A 19,570-nucleotide genomic window follows, 5' to 3' on the forward strand; every position below is an offset into this window, starting at 1 on the left:
ACACGAAAACTGTGAAATATTCATAGTTATGTAGGTGAATAGGTGGATTAACGAAGTGAGATTTGAAGCGAGAGGAGATGGAAGTGTGGGGTTTTTATTACTGTTATATCTAGGAATAGGAAAAGTATTTAAAATAGGAATTGACTGAAATTCATTTGGTTATTAGTAATGTTTAAATTTTGTCTCTAAATTATCTCTAAATTATTTCTAAATTAAATTGAGTTTATGTAATTGTTTTCTAATTCTTGAAATCGTGAAAGTAGGCAATATTCCGTATAATTTAAATATATTATTTATTTATTTATTGACATATTGTACAGAATATATGTACAATACATTGGCGAGCTTATATATGAATAAACAAAGAAGCAATATTTTCCATCCAATCAAAAATAGATAAGTGATACAATAATTGTAAAAATAAAAATTATCTCTTTTGGGGTTATTTTTAGATTCTTTCGATTGCTAGGTACTTTCAATTCCCGTCTTTTTTTTAAATGTTTACAAAATAAAATAACGAATACTCGTATGACCATACAAAGGTATGGGTGATATGTTCATACAAACATTTGTAGATTTAATTGACAGATAGGCAGTAAGATAGGTAGGGACAATCATCATCAAAGGGACTCCAATAATTAAACCAACGTCACAGGCGTGTAACGGGGAAACAGGATTACGAAGAGATCTCCGTTCGGTCAGTTTAATGCTTGATAACGCTGCATTCCGTAACGACCGTCATTGGATTTTATTATACGGGAAATGTTGGCAAAATTAGTGTCAAGATAGCAAAAGTGAAGAAAGTGATTCGTAGTTGGTACATTCACTGCTTTATTTTCAGTGATAATTTTAGTGATTTTTGGATGATCTTAAAGAATTTCAGCATTATATTGAACGTACTTACATACTTTCTTTACTTTTATATAAAAAAGATTTCTATAAGTACTCATTTAAATTTGATACCAATGTTAAAGTTTTATTGGTTCTACTAATTTAAATGTTTTCTTTATTCATGACATAAATCAATGAGAGATATTTTTACAACATTTTGAGTGTGTCCAAATACTTGTTCACAAAATCTGGATTATCTCCAATTACAATTTCTTTACATCTCACCAATAGATGTCTCTAGTGAAGTTCTAGTGATTCAAGAACAAAGTTTCTAAATTGGTTCATATATATAGAACTTCCAAGAATTTGAGTAGTGTGGTTGTCAATAATGGGTAGAATTGGTGAATGTTACACGTGTGTAAAGTGATCACTTAAACCAGCCTATGACGGTCGTCAGCCCCGTAAATGCCCAGACTTCCATATTCTTCTTCATCTTTGATGAGATGTCAAAAAATAATATAGAGATATTTTTATTTTTAAAGTACGTTTAAAGATAAAAAAAGACTTCGTTTATTAAAAATAAAATAAAGACTAACTAACTTACTGTCACTTACTTACTGTCTGACAGAGAGAATAGAAAACCACACCACGATCTTTGCAAACATTCTCCACCTTTTTCTCGCATCTCCTCATTCGTGCATCTCCTCATACATACCCGTCGTTTTTTTTTTAAACTTCTGACCTGACCACTTTCAAGTATTTAACATATTTGATCATGCCAATATTTCCTCCATCTTTCTCTGCTCCTATTAGCAACGACATTCGCTTCATGAATTAGTTAATTCTTATTTTGTTTATTGTTTCGGCATTAACTTTGTGGTAAGACATGTTACAATGATTAAAGAAAACACTAGTTTTTTACCACTTGAGTTTTATTATAGACTACATGTTTCAGAAGTTAAACTTCCATCGTTCAGGTCTGTATAGTAACTAAAATATAAAATATAAAATTGTTCTATAAATTGTTCTATAATTGTTCTATAATAATAATTGTTCTGTAATAATAATAATTAAAATTATTACACCTTGTTCCATATAAAGGCCAAATTATGAGTTATCTTGAAAATTTAGATATCCAAAATAACCTAAATTGTAATAATAATTTATTAAATAAAATATTGTTTCAAAATTCTTCACCTTTGTTTTCCATTTTTCCTTTGTTTTCAAACTCCGCCCCTTGACTAACCCCTTCCCCTTACTTTCCTCTCTCCTTATTTATAGAGCAATTTTATATTTTAGTTATTATACAGACTTGAATGATGGAAGTTTAACTTCTGAAGCATGTAGTCCATAATAAAACTCAAGTGGTAAAAAACAAGTGTTTTCTTTAATCATTGTAGTTAATTCTTTCTTTCCTCACTCATTCGTTCCAAATGTCCAAACATAACAATATCCAAACATATAATTTTAATACAGCTTTCATAATTTAATCGATAATGCTTATTTCACTCAGTCTTGCGTTCTTTCCTTACTTGACAATTTGAACATCTATAATAAAATAAATTTAAAAGTAGATGAAGTTGTTATTCATAAGGTGGTCTCGATAAATAGTTGTATATTTTGTATTTTCCTATTTTCTAATCGTATCAAATGTCTTAGATATATGTTATCAGCTCTCCAGAATGGTAGTTAATTTTAAAACAGCAATTGATCAAAAATTAAAATTTAATTTATAAAAACACCATGACAATATCAAAAATACACAAATACTGTGGAAACATATGCTGGCATATTTTTGCTATGTGCGTGAAATAATACTACCAATATTTGTTTTAATTGACTCCGGCATTTTGGATTTTGACATTTAAATGTTCTGTTTTAGCGATTAGCGTAGTGTCTCCCAGGAATGAATGCACATAATTGGCGTACGAGATTTAACTTCGCGACTTTTTGTTCTACCGAGCCAATTATTTAGGTGTTTAGCATAGGATTAATGAGAATTGGGACTTTCTACATCAGACGCGATGTCACTCAGTCTAAAATCGACAAAGGATTTGTGTCAGATGTTCAACATACCCACCCACCAGTGAACATTCGTGGATGAAATCAACTTTTGAAACAAAAATGATAAACCATGAAAAATTCAAAGGTTATCGTATCAAGTTATCACAATTTTTCTACCTACCTTTAGGTAATTTCAGCTACCTCAGAGCTTAAATTACTAGCTTATAACCAAAAGATTTTAATTAAAAAAATAATGTTTCAATATTAAATTAAACATACATTTTTAAAAACAAAGACATCTTGTCTAAATTTACTATCTGTGAACTATAAATATAGTTGTTTATGACAAAACGGGAATACTTTTTTGTTGTTGTTATTTTTCGTAGATAAAAAAAAAGTTTCTATGTTTTGACTTGTAAATAATACTGTGCCAACAAATAACTGTTGAAATTTATGAATAAATAGATATCTACAGATTTTTTGTGTTAAAAAAAAAACATACCTGAAATTTTAGATATTCTAGAGTCTAGAGTATAGATTATTCAAATGAAATTATTTATAAATTTTTCTACTGTATTCAGTTGTATTATAAATATTTTTGAGTTGATTACTGCGTCATTTATGAATTTAATTTTTATCCCTTTTTGAATTTTCATCCGGCTCAGTTTTCTTTGTAGACGGGCAATAATTAATTCACATTCAGATTCATGAAAAACATTTCGTTATATCAAAGAAAACTCTTTTAATTCCTCTTTTGAGATTTCTATGGCTTGTAATTTCCTCACATGCCACCTTTGTGAAGTTGGAAATATCAGGAGCACAGTTGTGACGGGAGGTGGCTCTCCTCGTTCGGCCGGCGGCTTATGTCGTGCAATTTTCGCGCGCGAATGCCTGTCACTGTGTAATTAAGGCAGGTTTATCTCTTCTGTCTATCTGCGCTCCTGGTATCGCCCTCGCGGCATTAACACTTCTGACGGCCGCCCATTGTCACGGGTTCAATTATCGTTTGCTTTTAAAAAGTTGCCCCTTTCTTTCTACCCCTTTAATTTCGTTTATATAATTTTTGTAATATGTAGTAGGTAGGTACTCAATTTCAGGGTATATTTATTTTTTATTAATTGCATCATTAATTTAAGTCTTTAACTACAATTTATAAATAATTCGGGCGAGTTGAAAAATTAATTTGAACAAATCTATATAAGTAATCTAACATTCTTCTAACTCTTCCTTATCCTCACCCAATGGTGCATAGGGCACAGCATTGTGTTGACGCAGTGGTATCTTGATCGTTACTTACATGAAGGCGAGGTGATCACTCCTACTCTTCAGGGACATACATGGTAATAATTAATAAATATTAAAGTGTAAAATCACCGATGTTTATTTTCACCTAGCTGGGATTCGAACCTGGGACCTACAGCACGGTAACTAAATCGCTAACCATTACACCACGGAGGCGGATAAAGTAACCTAACATAGTGATTTCTTTTGTTTTAGTTGAAAGCGGAAACAGGAAGTGGTTAAGCGTGTGCGAGCGGGTAGGGCAAGTTGACTGGTGTGAGCTTGGGCGAGAATTGAGATACCTTGCAGATGATTGGGCCAAATCTTCTAAGGTAAGTGATATTGTTTAATTTGAACATTTAATTTGACGTCTTTAACCGACTACTTCAATAAATTTGGTCGTGATGTTATATGTAATCTATGTTGAGTTAACTGAATTAATTGATGTTGAGTTAAACTGAATTAATTGATGTTAAATTTAAAAGATGCAATCACTATTGTGTACAAATTCAAATATGTAAGTGTATTTTAAATACTTTGCTATGAGAAAAACTACTCATGAAAAAAATTGTAAATTGTTGTGAGCTTGTAAAAACAAGTACCGTTTTGAATGTTTTTAAAATTTCAACTCCATTTTAAATTTATTAAGGGGCGGCTTTTAAACGAATTTGTTTGTTATTTTAAGCAATTAATTTTTTTTAACTGGTGGTTAATTCAAGTTATACTCCCATAAAATAATTGACAAACAAACATTTAAGAAATACGTGATATTTGCAATAATGATAAGGATTGTATACCTTTGTCTCCATCTTTACATAATAATATAACAATTGTGCTACCATTAAAAATAATTAATTGTGGTTTTAAGTGAACACTGAATTCTTTCTATCGGACTAGGGTATAAATAAAAGGGTTATTTACAATTATTTGATGCATTTATCATGTGTTTCTTTTTTGTTTTGTAAAATACGAGATTTTTTTTCATGATTTATTATTTGGTGATTACGGATTACGCAATATGTCGGAATTAAGTTTTGACTACACAAATATGTATACATGTGTTGATTTTTCCAAAAAACTTTCCTTTAGCTTCCAAGTCTTGCTTTTGTAAATCGCTCACTCCTTTCAAGAACGTCATAAATCAAAAATGTTGATTTTTCAAAAGAACGTTTTTAAAGTTTGAAAATATAATACCATGTATTAAAAATAAATATCAAGCCACTTGCTAAACTTTTTACTGTGCAACAGATCTTTTTAGGTAAAACCTGAAGGTTTTTTCTCCATTTGAAAAATATTTAGTATATTTAAAAAAATAATTAAACAATACCTTTTCCTCAAAATGCAAAAACAACACTTTCTGCCCTGTAGCGGGTAAATATTAAGTTAAAAGTATGCCTCTTTTGCTGGGATATAGTACATTTTCTGGGCATTCCGAAAATATGCACAACTGAAAATTGACGATTTTCGATTAATGACGTTCTTGAAAGGAGTGAGCGAAATGTGTGTCCAATATTTAAAAAATTTAGATACTTTTGATTTATACTTATTCGGCAATGATATTAATTGCAGGGAAACATTACTTATTTTATAATTACTAGTGATTTTACTCTTTAAATAAAGGATTATTTTTTTATTGTCCGTGTTGTATCCTTTAAACGTGTATATGGTATACATGTGTATGTATATATGAATGTATGAGTATGTACAACATATTTACACAAATAGTACCTTCCTATATTTGTTGTATAACGGTATCAAAAAACAATTTATGCTAAAAGCTCTCGCTGTTGATTTACTACCCTTAACGGATTACAGGGGATTTTGTTTGCGCGAGTGCTCTTAGAGAAGATATGTCCAAAATATCCTTTTCTCTTCGCATCGGGGCCATCATTAATAATGCTGGTCCAGCGGAGTATGAAGCGTGGACACCGGACCGAGATATCATTAGTTTTAATGAAAACTTCGGACATTGCGCCAAATATTCGGGTGCGCACATTTTCTAAACGCATTAGGGAAAGTGAAAAATGATTTTTTTAAGAAGACGATTCGTGAAAAAATTTAAACTTCATTTTTCATCTTTTGTTGGGTGATAAATTACCAATGCAAAACAATCACATAACAACATATTTTTTCTTTGAAATATTTGCATAGCAGTAAGTAAAATATAAAATATGAAAAAAGATTTCCTTTGAAGATATATAATTTGATGTATTTTGGTTTTAAAAATAAATACAAAGAAAAATGTTTATTTAAAACTATAATACACTTAAAAAAATAATTAAATACTTCTTCCGAGCAAATAAATAGTGACATTTTCCCACGCTAAAGTATAGTACCTAGAGTTTTGGCTTTTATGCTGGAGGTTTCAGATTTGATTACCAGCGAAGTTAAAGTCAATAAAGCATTTTATTTATAGCAATATTCATAAAATATCGTGTAAGATAAACATTGCCTTTACGTATTTTCAAGGATCAAAATAATTATGCGTTTTATTATATAATATTATGAACAAAAAATTGTTACACATACACGCATGTACGTGTGTTTGTATGAGCAAACACATAAAACTAGTCAGCTTTATATTGATAATCATAAAAATTGTTTATTTTAAACAAATGTTTTATTTTTATACATATTTTTTTAATAAAAGAGAAATATTTGTGTTTTTATTATTTACAAAAATACTTCAATTTCATACTATTTCTGTGAGCCATTATGAGACATAAGTCATTATGAGAAATAAATATCAAATTGTGATAGAGTGGGTACGAACCGAAAAACTCTGACTCTAGAGTCTGCGACACATACCACGGGACCACAACCCGAAACATTAATTTATTACCACTTCAATAATTTATATATTTTTATATTCTTTGTTCTGTGTGATTAATGAGGATTATATTTATTTTACAAAAAACCTATTCATGTTAAATATTAAAATATAACTTAATGGACACCCATTTGAAGGTATTATTTTGCAAAGATTTTGTGAATATTCAATGAAAGCATTGTCAACCAACCTGACTTGTTTTTTTAGGCTAAAACAAACATTTAACCTTCGTCATGTTCGGTTTACGAACTAACGGCTATTTCACGCAGATGAACGTTTAGTTAATCTTTATTAATGAACGCAACGCAAAATAAATAATTTGGTTGGTTCAGTTATCCGGGTATGTTGTATTAAGACTCCCTAGAAAAACGTTTATTTATATTTTTATTTAAATATAAAAATAAAGTATTAGTATTAGACATTTTTTGAGTTTGTTAATGTAAACACTAGTAGTTTTATTAATGAGATTTTACTGTTTGAATTTCACATCAATAGGTTAAAATACAAATTGTTGATGAAGAACATCTGCAGTTCTTGAAATTAGTCTATTATTAATTTATTTATTAAAAAAAATTGGACTTTTATAATTATTTTATTTTCATATTTTAATAATCACGTTATTCGAAAAAGTAAACGAAAATCAATAAATATTTAAATCATCTACAGAATAATTAATTAAGGTTACGAGTATGTATAGTTTGATTACGTGAATTGGTTATTTAAAAAAATATAAATTATTTTGTATTATATGTTTTATTTTTTGTTGCATATTCTTCTAACTTAACTTTCCTTATTCGTCTTCTAACCTATATTTACCCCCAATAGTACATAGGGCACTGCGTCGTATAGAAGCAGTGTTATACTCTCGTTAAATATACGAAGGTATGATATTAAATAAATATTACATTGAAAAATAACTTGTACGATTTTCGAACACTGGGATTCTGGACCTTCAGCACGGTAGCCTAACGTGCTATCCACAACCGAGTCGGATATTATTAGATATAAGATTATATTATTTATTACTGTTTATACATAACGTTTAAAATAGTAAAAAATGGATACACAGTTATATCATAAGTCAGAATAATAAACGGATATGTATGAGAAGATGTAGGAAAATAGAAGGGAAGAAGAATGTTTGCAAAGATAAAGTAAAGTGGTTTTTTTGCATCTCTGCCTGCCCCTACAGGAAGTGTTTTTGTTTTTATTTAGCAAATTAATTTTATTATATATAACACTCAAAAATTAGATAAATTATGCGCTGAAATTACAAGTCAAATATAATTTTGCATAAATTATAATTAAATATTATTCTTATTGATTTTACATAAAATTCATAGATGTCATTTGAAATGCTCAATGGATTGCGGGATATGAAAAACGTAGTTTGGAGGTTTATCTAGGGGGTGAATGATATGTTATACAGTACTAAGTAATAAATACAATCAGCCTATGACAGATCTTAAGATCTACAAAAACTTACAATTTCTCTTCTTATAAATTTCTGATAAGATTTTTATTAAAAAACACAATATGGTATTGATTTTTTATGTCATGTACTTGTACTTGTACATGTACTTAAATTCTTAATGATTCAAATGTGTTTGAAAATAAATAACATCTCAAAACAAAAGCTTCATTCATTTCCTGTAAGCTAAGTATTTCAATATGCGTTTTATGACATTGTACTATCAGTTTCGGCGTCTGCGAATTTACATACACATTGTTTGAATTCAGTTCTATCTAAGGGTTGTTGTTGCAACCATAATCCGAATAGGGGTTGGGAAGGGATCTTCAACCCTATGGTCTCGGAAAAGGTTTTAATTATGTTAATGAAATTTAAAGGTGTATTGTGCTTTTATTTTAAAATTAAGAGGGCAATAATTAATTATATTTCCGGATTATGAGAAAAGTCTGAAATAAAAATTAAAAATAATCATTTACGAAAAATCACATGTTGAAAAGAATAATATACAATATGAAGAGGACATATATAATAACATGACATGATCATGTATTTTAAATATTTTAATGTGATCAGGTCAGGAGTTGAGTGAATAATGGCGGCTACGTATAAGGAAATGCATAAATGTGGAAGAGGCGAAGATTACGTGCGAAAACAGATTTGAGTGGCGTCCTATTTTCGGGGAGAAGCGAGGTAGTGGTTAGCTATTTTGTATCTTTATTAATGTATGTGAGATTTTATTCTGAATTATTTCATATACGAGTATATATATTAAAGGGAAAGACTGAAACCTCAATTCAATTTTATTGTATTTATTAAGGTTAATAATTTATACAGGTCGTAAGCCTTGGAAATACTCAGATTTCAATATTATCATCTTAATACGCTTCCTCGTTAATGCTAAGATATCAATTAAAACTAAATAAAAATTACCCCTAAAGGACCTCCCTTAGGGGTCATTTTTATTTAGTTTTAATGTTTTTATTTTCAAAATTTTGGGATGTGTCCAAATTCTTCTGCAAAACAATTGAAAATCATCTTAAAATCAAAAATAATATAATCAAATTATAAGCTATGGAAAAATTTAAAATCATATAATCAGGCTTCTCCCAGTATGTAAAATAATCCGGTTAGGATCTTGCATTTATTTAAATGAAAGAGTCTCTGCTAAATAAAAGTTATTTCAAATCAACCACAGGTGGCTACAGTGAACTTACACATAAAGCGTCATGAGATTTATGATGTACATAGGAGTTCCAAAAATTTGAGTAGTGTATGGTTGTCAATCATTTGTACAGTGTTAAATATTACACGTGTGTAAATTTAGTACCGTAGAACGGGGCTACTTGAACTTTGATGCGTTACTTGAGCCCAGTACGAAAAAGAAATTTAAATCTGTATTTGGTCTACAATCATGAACATATTGTGACAATAAGTGTCACCTGTCAGAAAAACAACGAATCATGTCGATACGTTCATTATTGCAGACCAAATACAGATCTAAATATTTTTTTTGTACTGGGCTTAAGTAACACATCAAAGTTCAAGTAGCCCCGTTCTACGGTACTTAACAAGCCTAAGATAGGTCATAAGCCCTGTAAATATCCACACTTGTATATTCTTCTTCATATTTTTTGAGATCAATCAATGTATTCAATAATTTTTATAAAATAAAAAGGTTTGTCATATCTGAATTGTAGAATTTATCTTAACAAAAGTGACCCTTTATTCAGTAAGGGTGGTGGTGACATCCGACACTCAAGTCCGGTTTGTTAAAATAACGTTAAACTTTACCGTATGATTTCAGTATTGAATGTCTACATCATCTTTGTCAGTTTTCGTTTAAACTCTTCTCTTGAGATCTATCGTGATGGTCAGCAGCGTGGTCGACGTTTATCATCGCGGATTAATTCATGTCTCTGTTTTGAAAAATTACTCGCATTACGTTGATTTGCATATGCGTATAGGCCACATTAATATGTAAATATTATTCTCATAAGGCGAGCTTTTGTTTTAGAAGTATAAACACATTAAATTGGTTAAAAATATACTTTAGTTAGATAAATATAAAAAATAATAATAATAATTTATCAGCCTCCGTTGTGTAATGGTCAGCACGCTCGGATACTGTATTAAAAGTCCCGGGTTCAATTACCAAGGGAAGGGGGTGTCAAATAAACAAGTAATTTTTTTACTCTAATATTTGTTCACAATATTTTGAGTGTCTCCAAATACTTCTGTCATATCTGGATGATCTCTAATTAGGAGTTATTTTTGAAAAAAAATTTAACTGATAAAATTATAAGCTAAAATAAAAGGATTTTTTTCTAGAGTTTCAAAAACAAATGAAAGAGTTTCTGCTTTATAAAAATCTTCTCTCATCTCACCATAATGAATTCAAAGACTATGTTTCGAATTTAATCACTATATTTAGAAGTTCCAAGAATTTAAATTGTGTGGTTGTCAATCGTGGTTTGAATTGGTGAATGGTAAACGTGTGTAAGTGATCACTTAAACCAACCTGTGACGGTCGTATGCCCCGTAAATGCCCAGACTTCCATACTCTTCTTCATCGTTGTTGAGATGTCAATTTTAATTAATTTATTTATTTAAAATTTACGTATAGAAAAAGTACATTGGGGGGCTTATTGCTAAAAAGCAATATGTTCCAACCAACCAAAAACAGACTAGCGATATTGATCGAAACGTTTGATACCATATATAGCTGTTTGCAATCAGAGGGTAGATAGTACTTGAACATTATTTTTTTTATTCAATATAACCCTGGACTGATACCTGAAGCGGAGGGCTTATCATCTTTTTTTTTAAATATGTAAACGATCAAGATAACACTGCATTTATATGATGCAGTATCCTATGCACTATCTGGTGTAGATAAGGGTTTAAATAATAAGAAGAAGAAATATAAAGTTTGGAGCTAATATTAGTGGCTGTAATTTTGCTTTATACAGAATTCGGATTGAATGGAAATGACCGGATTCAATTAACTTCTCGTTTCCCAGATGTCACTCCAAGGACCATTAATAATGCTGAAAGTAGTGGTGTTTGTGGTGCAAACTGCAATCCTAGATACCAAGATGACCGGCAACGTCCAGTGATTGGTAGGTACGTTACGCGGCAATATTTCTGCATGAATAATTACTTATTGCCAGTGATTCGGCATATTTGCATATGGCCGATTGATTGAATTGGCAAGCGTTCCTCAAACTGTTATAGCAAGATAATATTTTTTGAAAGAAATAACCAAGAATACATAAGATAGTAAGCGAAGGGAAGGTAAATGTAAGCAATATATCACAAACATTGTGACCAATTCAAAATAAATGTTTTTTGAATTTTGTTTTCGATTTTCGGGAATCGAACCCACGACGCCAGTTTCGCAGTTGAGCGTCTATCCAACTACGCCATGGTACCTGAAAATTATATTATTCAAATTTCGAATGAAAGAGAGAACAGTAAACCATATTTAAAAGACGAATGTAGTTGGAAATAGAAGAGAGGAAGGCCGAGGAAAACTTGGCATTATTAACGTCATTGGCAGTAATAATGATAATGCTTATCTCAACTTAGCATTTTTCTGAAGTAATAATATGGAACTCGCTCGTATAGTGTCATGAGAATGGTATATGTAGGAGTTCCAAAAAATATTTATATGGTTGTCAATCGTGAACAAAGTGGTGAATGTTATATGTGTATAAACTGTTCACTTAACCAGCCTTTGACAATTACAGGCCCTCTAAATACCCAGACTTTAATATTCTTCTACATCTATGAGATGTCAAAATATATTTATATTTTATAAAATAAAATAACTTTGTTTTAACCAACTTTGTTTTTTTTTGTCCTTTGGAGTTGATGTATTCGCTACGCAATGCAAAATAAAAATAATATTTAAGAGTTTTTTAAATCATATTTTTAAATCATATTTTTTAAATCGTATTTTCATACGGTGTATGGAGTGCGTGGAAGTTTTTGGTAAGGGAAGGGTTATTAACTATGAGTATTTAAATGTTTTAGAATTTAGTAAATAAACGCTAATGATGACAAGGTTCTTGTCGAAACCGGTTGGATGTTGGAAGTGTACCAATAAAAAGTGGTTAAAACAAAGTTGTTTTATTTTATTAAGTTAATAAAATGTGCCACAAAGTATCTGCGAAAAACATTCAAGAAATGTATTTATATTATTAGTTTGGCTTGTACCTATGTTTGATAATCTTTGTACTGTTAATTAATAATCCAGTTATTAATGCATATATAATTTAATCAGAAGTATACCAACTAAGGGAGAATAATTCAATTACAACACTCAAACCTACTTAATATTTTATGCTAAGTCAAGAATTGATTACTTTACGACTAACAAAGTGAGAACTAGCTTTATTTAACGCTAACAAATATGCTGAACGTAAATTGATAAATTCATTTGTAGTATCTAGAGTCGATTGTAGTGACGGTATATATACGGGTCTACCAAAGAATATAATGACTCGACTATAATCAGAAGTAAACGCTGCAGCGAGACTGATTTTTAAAATTTTCAAATTCAGTTATGTCACTCAAACTGCACTGGTTAAGCTTTCTCGTATGGTTTTTTACTTCGAATTGGACGTTTTATAAACAAAATTGGACGCCTTCAACAACTCAAATAGGACGTTCTACAAAACAGATTGGACGTTATATTGTATTTTATAAAAAGGATAGATTTTTTACCAGATCAATCAGAGCCTAAAATTTGGCGGTGTCAAAAGTCTTCGTAATCGGAGGGCATGTATGACTAGATGTATGGAGGAGTGTATGTCAGGACAGAAGAGTGTGGTGTTCCATCCTTTCAGCCTACCCCTGCGGGGAAACGGCGTGATGGTCGTAGTAGTAGTAGTAGAAAATATTTATATTTGAGCTTGTATGAAATTTATGACGAATTTTTAAATTTCAAGATCGTTTTAATATCAAATTATTTGTGTATTTCAACAGTAATTTATACGAATTTTCAATTTATATAACATAAAGCATCGATGTTTTTTTAATAAAAAAAACCTTTTATAATTTTTTTGTTAAAAAAATAAAACTGGCCAAATATTCTAAATTGAATTGTTTGAATTGTACAAATCACGATCATGGTCTGACTTGAATTTCCCAAAATAACGAATCCAATTCGTTCCTTTGAATAAAGTTCTGAAAGTTCTCCTACCTTTGCTGTATTTCATACATTAATTCAAAATATGTCATACATCAATGTATTAGAGTTTAAACTTTCAGACTAATGTACTGTAAATCCATTAACAAAAGCACTCACAGTCCAAATACATATTCAGGATTGCATCGCGTTTCTTAGTTTCCACTGTCATATCGGTCGTGAAAGGTTGTTTAACCACAAAAATATTATAACTCCCTCAGAACGTATTATTTATTAACTTTGTGGAATAACATGATGATTTAAAAAAATAACAAAATACTTAAAATATCACGTTTTTTAGTTTAGAGATCATCATCTGATTAGAACATCTAGAGTTCTCAAAACAGGTTATTTTTACATTAATAAACACAAAAAATGGTTTGTGAATTAATTTTAAATCAAACACAGATTTTTTGAGTCTACTAAGTTGTATTTATTAGCAAACACATAAAAAATTAATAATGTGACATTGTTTCGTCTAGTTATGGCATTTTCAAGCGAATGTGATGATCAAATGGACTGAAGGTCCTTATGTAGCTATACAATTCTATGTAATAATAATAATTTTTCATGGGTTTTTGCTAGTAAAATACAACTAAGTAGACGAAAAAATCTGTGTTTGATTTAATATTAAAACATAAATTAAAATGGAGTTCTACAAATTAAACGCCAAATTAATAAACGAAAGTGGGTATTTCATTCTTTACTTTGATTATTCAGAGCTGTTTAAGTGTTTTTATATATAGTTATGGATAATGGAAGCAGATTATACAGCTTTATTGGAAAAGATTCAAAGTTCCTTAGAGCAAAGGAATATATGATAATTCACTTTTCAAAACTTATTATTTATTTTCATTAATTGATTCGGTAGTCACATTGAAGTAATATCTATCCTTTTTTATTTTTTATTTTATTTGTTTTATTCTTGATTTTTTGCTCATTTACACTGTTTGGTAAATACCACTATAACTTAAAATCCATTGCGACACGTATCACAATAGGTTATAAGAAAAAAGTGGTATTTATTATTCATATTATATTAGATGGCGGATGGATTTGTATGCTCTAATGTAAGTTTTTATGTATAATTAATATTTAAGCACTAACTTTGTTATTTTCCATTTTATAATTAAAATGTAACTTTGTTTTAAAATCACAATAAATATTTTATTAGAACTTAATTAGAATGTCTACCGGTTTTGAAGCTAACCGCTTCTTTATTAAGATTGATTTATACTAAAACACTATCTACAAAACGAAATTCAACATTATGAATTTTGTTTAGTAGATAGTAGTTTAGTATTAATCAGTCTTGATAAAAAAGCGGTTAGCTTCGAAACCGGTAGACATTATAATTAAGTTATAATAAAATATTTATAGTGATTTTAAAACAAAGTAACTTTTTAATTATGAGTGCTTATGCTTAAATTTAAGAATGAGAGTTTTGTGAATATGTCGGTTATGGGGTTCTGGCGGCAATCCAGCATAATATCTGCCATACATCACCGGAGCTCGTTAATATTATATCGAAGGACTCTGTGACAGTTGTGCACGCGAAACCTAAGTAAGGATCTTGTCCTTAGTCAATATTAATCTTACTCATATCCAATATTGAAATGCAACTCAGCCAACAGTATTACTTTGGTCTTGCATTGAATATTGCATTATACTATGTGTTTCAGTCCTAATGCATTAAACTGCCACACGACACGACGTGAATACAGTCTCTGCAAAATATTGTTATATTAAAATTATAATAATAATAATAAAACCCTTATCCGCACCCCAATGGTGCATAGGGCACTGCTTCATATGAACACAGTGTTATCTTGATCGTTTACATACGAAGGAAAGGTGATCAGCCCTCCGCTTCAGGTACCAGTCCAGGGTAATATTGAATAAATATTACAGTGAAAAAATCACTCATATTTATTTGACCCCCCTGGGAATCGAGCCCGGGACCTCCAGAACGGTAGCCGAGCGTGCTGACCATTACACTACAGAGGCGGACAAGATTAAAATATATATTAAAATAGTGTATTTTATTTCCTGAAAAATTCTGTTTTTCCGACATTTTAATGACTTTTCATATTTACACGTACATGCTTCTCCGAAAATAAATATTCCAAATGTTTGTTATTTATATCCATATGATTCCAAATTTTGGGAAATCAATAAAAAAATATAAATCCTAAGTGGATAAAACCCAGTTTCTTGAACAAAGATTTGGAGGCACAAATTTTTTTTTTATAAAATAACTTGTTAAAAATATAAAAAATCGGGAAGAATTTTATAAACGTTTTATGAAAGTCTCTTCTGAATAATAAAACTTACTAAACTCAAGCATACATGATATCGAGAAATTGCATGTGAAAGAAGGTGTTAATTGAAGGATTTATGTAAACTCCCTAAATTTGAGCTGTGTGGTTGTTAAACGTGAGTGGAATGGTAAATATTACACGTGTATAAAGTGATCACTCAAACCATTGTATGACAAGTCGTGAGTCCAGAAAATACCATTGATTATTCGGGTAGATGAGATTTTTAAAATTTCTTCAAGTGAAATGGTAATTTAGTAATTTCAAGGACGAAATTATTATTTTAAGAAATATTTTTTGTCATTATCAATTGATTTTTATTAAAAATACCTACCTTCAAAAGAATGCGTGAATTTGATTAAAAATATGATAAATTAAGATTTACATGGTAAATCATGTGTCGGGTTGCAGTTCCGTGGTTAGTGTCGCGGAATCTTAAGTCAGAGTTTTTCGGGTCAAACCCACTCTACTCAATTTGATACTATTTCTAATAATAAGTGGCTTAGGCTCAAAGAAATCGTATGAAATTGAAATATTTGTGTAAATAATAAAAACACAAATATTTCTCTTTAAATTTTTTTTCTTGGTTTTATCAAGAAAAACTTTATTTTATTTATTGTTTCGGCATTAACTTTGTGGTAAGACATGTTACAATAATTAAAGAAAACACTTCGTTTTTTACCACTTGAGTTTAATTATAGACTACATGTTTCAGAAGCTAAACTTCCATCATTCAGGTCTGTATAATAACTAAAATATAAAATATAAAATTGTTCTATAAATAAGGATAGGGGGAAAGTAAGGGGAAGGGGTTAGTCAAGGAACGGAGTTTGAAAACAAAGGAAAAATTGAAAGCAATGGCGAAGAATTTTGAAACAATATATTATTTAATAAATTATTATTAGAATTCAGGTTTTTTTGTATTTCTAAATTTTCAAGATAATTCATAATTTGGCCTTTATATGGAACAAGGTGTAATAATTTTAATTTATGGGAGTGAAATGAGTGATTAGTATCTATTATATGATTTGCAAATTCCGAAAAATAATTACTAACAAGACCGCTTTGATGTTCTTTGATTCTAATCTTTAAATTTCTCGCAGTTTGGCCAATATATTTTCTATCACAATCTCCACACGAAATTTCATAAACACCACTTTTTTGTAATAAATCAATTTTAGATTTTGAGTTATCGAGGATTTTATGTAAATTATTATTTGTATAATATGCAGGTTGGATATGGGAGGGTAAGATTTTCGAAATATTTTTAGTTATTGAACCCGTATATAAATCTTGGCGAAAAATTTTATATACGGGTTCAATAACTAAAAATATTTCGAAAATCTTACCCTCCCATATCCAACCTGCATATTATACAAATAATAATTTACATAAAATCCTCGATAACTCAAAATCTAAAATTGATTTATTACAAAAAAGTGGTGTTTATGAAATTTCGTGTGGAGATTGTGATAGAAAATATATTGGCCAAACTGCGAGAAATTTAAAGATTAGAATCAAAGAACATCAAAGCGGTCTTGTTAGTAATTATTTTTCGGAATTTGCAAATCATATAATAGATACTAATCACTCATTTCACTCCCATAAATTAAAATTATTACACCTTGTTCCATATAAAGGCCAAATTATGAATTATCTTGAAAATTTAGAAATACAAAAAAACCTGAATTCTAATAATAATTTATTAAATAATATATTGTTTCAAAATTCTTCGCCATTGCTTTCAATTTTTCCTTTGTTTTCAAACTCCGTTCCTTGACTAACCCCTTCCCCTTACTTTCCCCCTATCCTTATTTATAGAACAATTTTATATTTTATATTTTAGTTATTATACAGACCTGAATGATGGAAGTTTAGCTTCTGAAACATGTAGTCTATAATTAAACTCAAGTGGTAAAAAACGAAGTGTTTTCTTTAATTATTGTAAGAAAAACTTTAATTAAAAATGAGTAGATAGTACCTACCACAGAGTGACTGACGAATCAATTAATGAAAATGTGATTAGTATATGGTAAGTATGTAGTATAGCTACTTATTTGAATTTAACCCACAAAATTATTTTTTGATTGAACACTATTTCCGATTTACCCTTAGTGCAGTAAGTGTGGTGGTTGCATTTCAGCAACAAAGGCCTGTCACAACGTATCCTAACACCGGACATATAAATGCCGCTGTCGAGGATCAGATGGACAACCGTTCTGGATGGTAATGTAATGGACGTCCTCACCTGATCCTGATATGCGCTCCTGGTACCTGCAGATGATATCTTATACAGCCTCTGGGCATGCCACTTGCAGACACAGGACCAAAATTGATTAAATTATTAGTCAAACAATAAAAAAGAGTAAATTTATAGTTAATCAGAGAGAATAGAATGCCATACCTATCTGTCTTCGCAAACCATGCATGGCACTTGCAGACTCAGACCCAAAATTTATTAAATTATTGGTAAAATCATAAAAAGCCTACTAACTTACTAACAGGTAGGCAGAGAGAATAGAACTCCATATCTATCTTTCTTCGCAAAATATCTTCGCCATTTACAATATTTTGAGTGCGTCCAAATACTTGTTCACAAATCTGGACTTTCTGCACTTACGAGCTAATTTTACATTGACATCTCAACATACATAGATGAAGTAGGATATGGAAGTCTGGGTATTTACAGGGCTAAAAAGGGTCTCTGCTTAATAAAAGCTTTCCTCAATCCAACATGGATGGCTGTTGTGAACTCATATGTACTGTGTCACGAGGTTGATCAATATATCTAGGAGTTTCAAAAACTTGCGTAGTGTGATTGTCAATGGGTAGAATTGGTGAATGTTTCAAGTGATCACTTAACCAGACTATGACAGGTCGTAAGCTCTGTAAATACTTGGACTTCCACATTCTTCTTCATCTTTGTTAAGATTTTTTTTAAAGTAATCTTTGCTGAATGTATTTAAAAACACCATCATACCATTTACAATATTTTGAGTGCGTCCAAATCTTTGCTTACAAATCTGTGTTTGTCCCAACTTAGGAGTTATTTACATAAAGATTTTTTAATGTCTCAACAAAGGTGGAAGTCTAGAAATTTATAGGGCTGGTTTAAGTGATCTCTTTGTACATGTGTGACATGTAGAAAAAATTAATTAAAGCATAAATTTTTTAAATTAAAGCAATTAAAGCATAGATTTCTAGAAATAGTGGTATTTATTTACGAAGTAAAATTTAAATTAAAAATAAATTCAAGAACCGAAACTTCATGGTTATAATCATGGTGTATAATACATCAGCATATTTTGAATTGATTGTAATTTAATTTTAAATTACTGTGAAAGGGTGATTTTATATACTATTACTTATTCAATTAAGCTTTATTAGTTAGATAAGATATTTTTAGCCAAAAGTTGCAATGTTTCAAAAAAAGTTAACCGTACAATGAACAATGATTCATCAATGATTCACTCTTCTCATTTTTTTGCTCAATTACATTGTTTCAATTTTGAAGGGGTCAACATTAAAAACTAAATAATAAATAACTTGTAATCATTGTGCCCTCACTCAATTTAAAACAATGTATGTACTTTATCCAATAAAACTTATTATAATGATTAAAGAAAACACTTCGTTTTTTACCA

At 29.9% G+C, this 19,570-nt stretch overlaps 1 protein-coding gene across 1 annotated transcript in view; it reads left to right on the forward strand.

The window, feature by feature from the left end:
* The window catches only part of LOC148306725 (uncharacterized), a 172,751-nt gene extending 161,218 nt beyond the window's left edge, over positions 1-11,533 (forward strand). Inside the window, exons 2-3 of the mRNA XM_088264537.1 lie at positions 4,333-4,448; positions 11,438-11,533. Coding sequence (XP_088120663.1) covers positions 4,333-4,448; positions 11,438-11,533 — 212 coding nt within the window. The remainder of the gene's footprint in view (positions 1-4,332; positions 4,449-11,437) is intronic.
* Positions 11,534-19,570: the final 8,037 nt, after the last annotated feature.

The sequence above is a fragment of the Brachycentrus maculatus genome, unplaced genomic scaffold (genome assembly GCF_059751285.1).
Source record: "Brachycentrus maculatus isolate JH-2025_06_01 unplaced genomic scaffold, ASM5975128v1 h1tg000229l, whole genome shotgun sequence".
In the NCBI taxonomy this organism is placed as follows: Eukaryota; Metazoa; Arthropoda; class Insecta; order Trichoptera; family Brachycentridae; genus Brachycentrus; species Brachycentrus maculatus.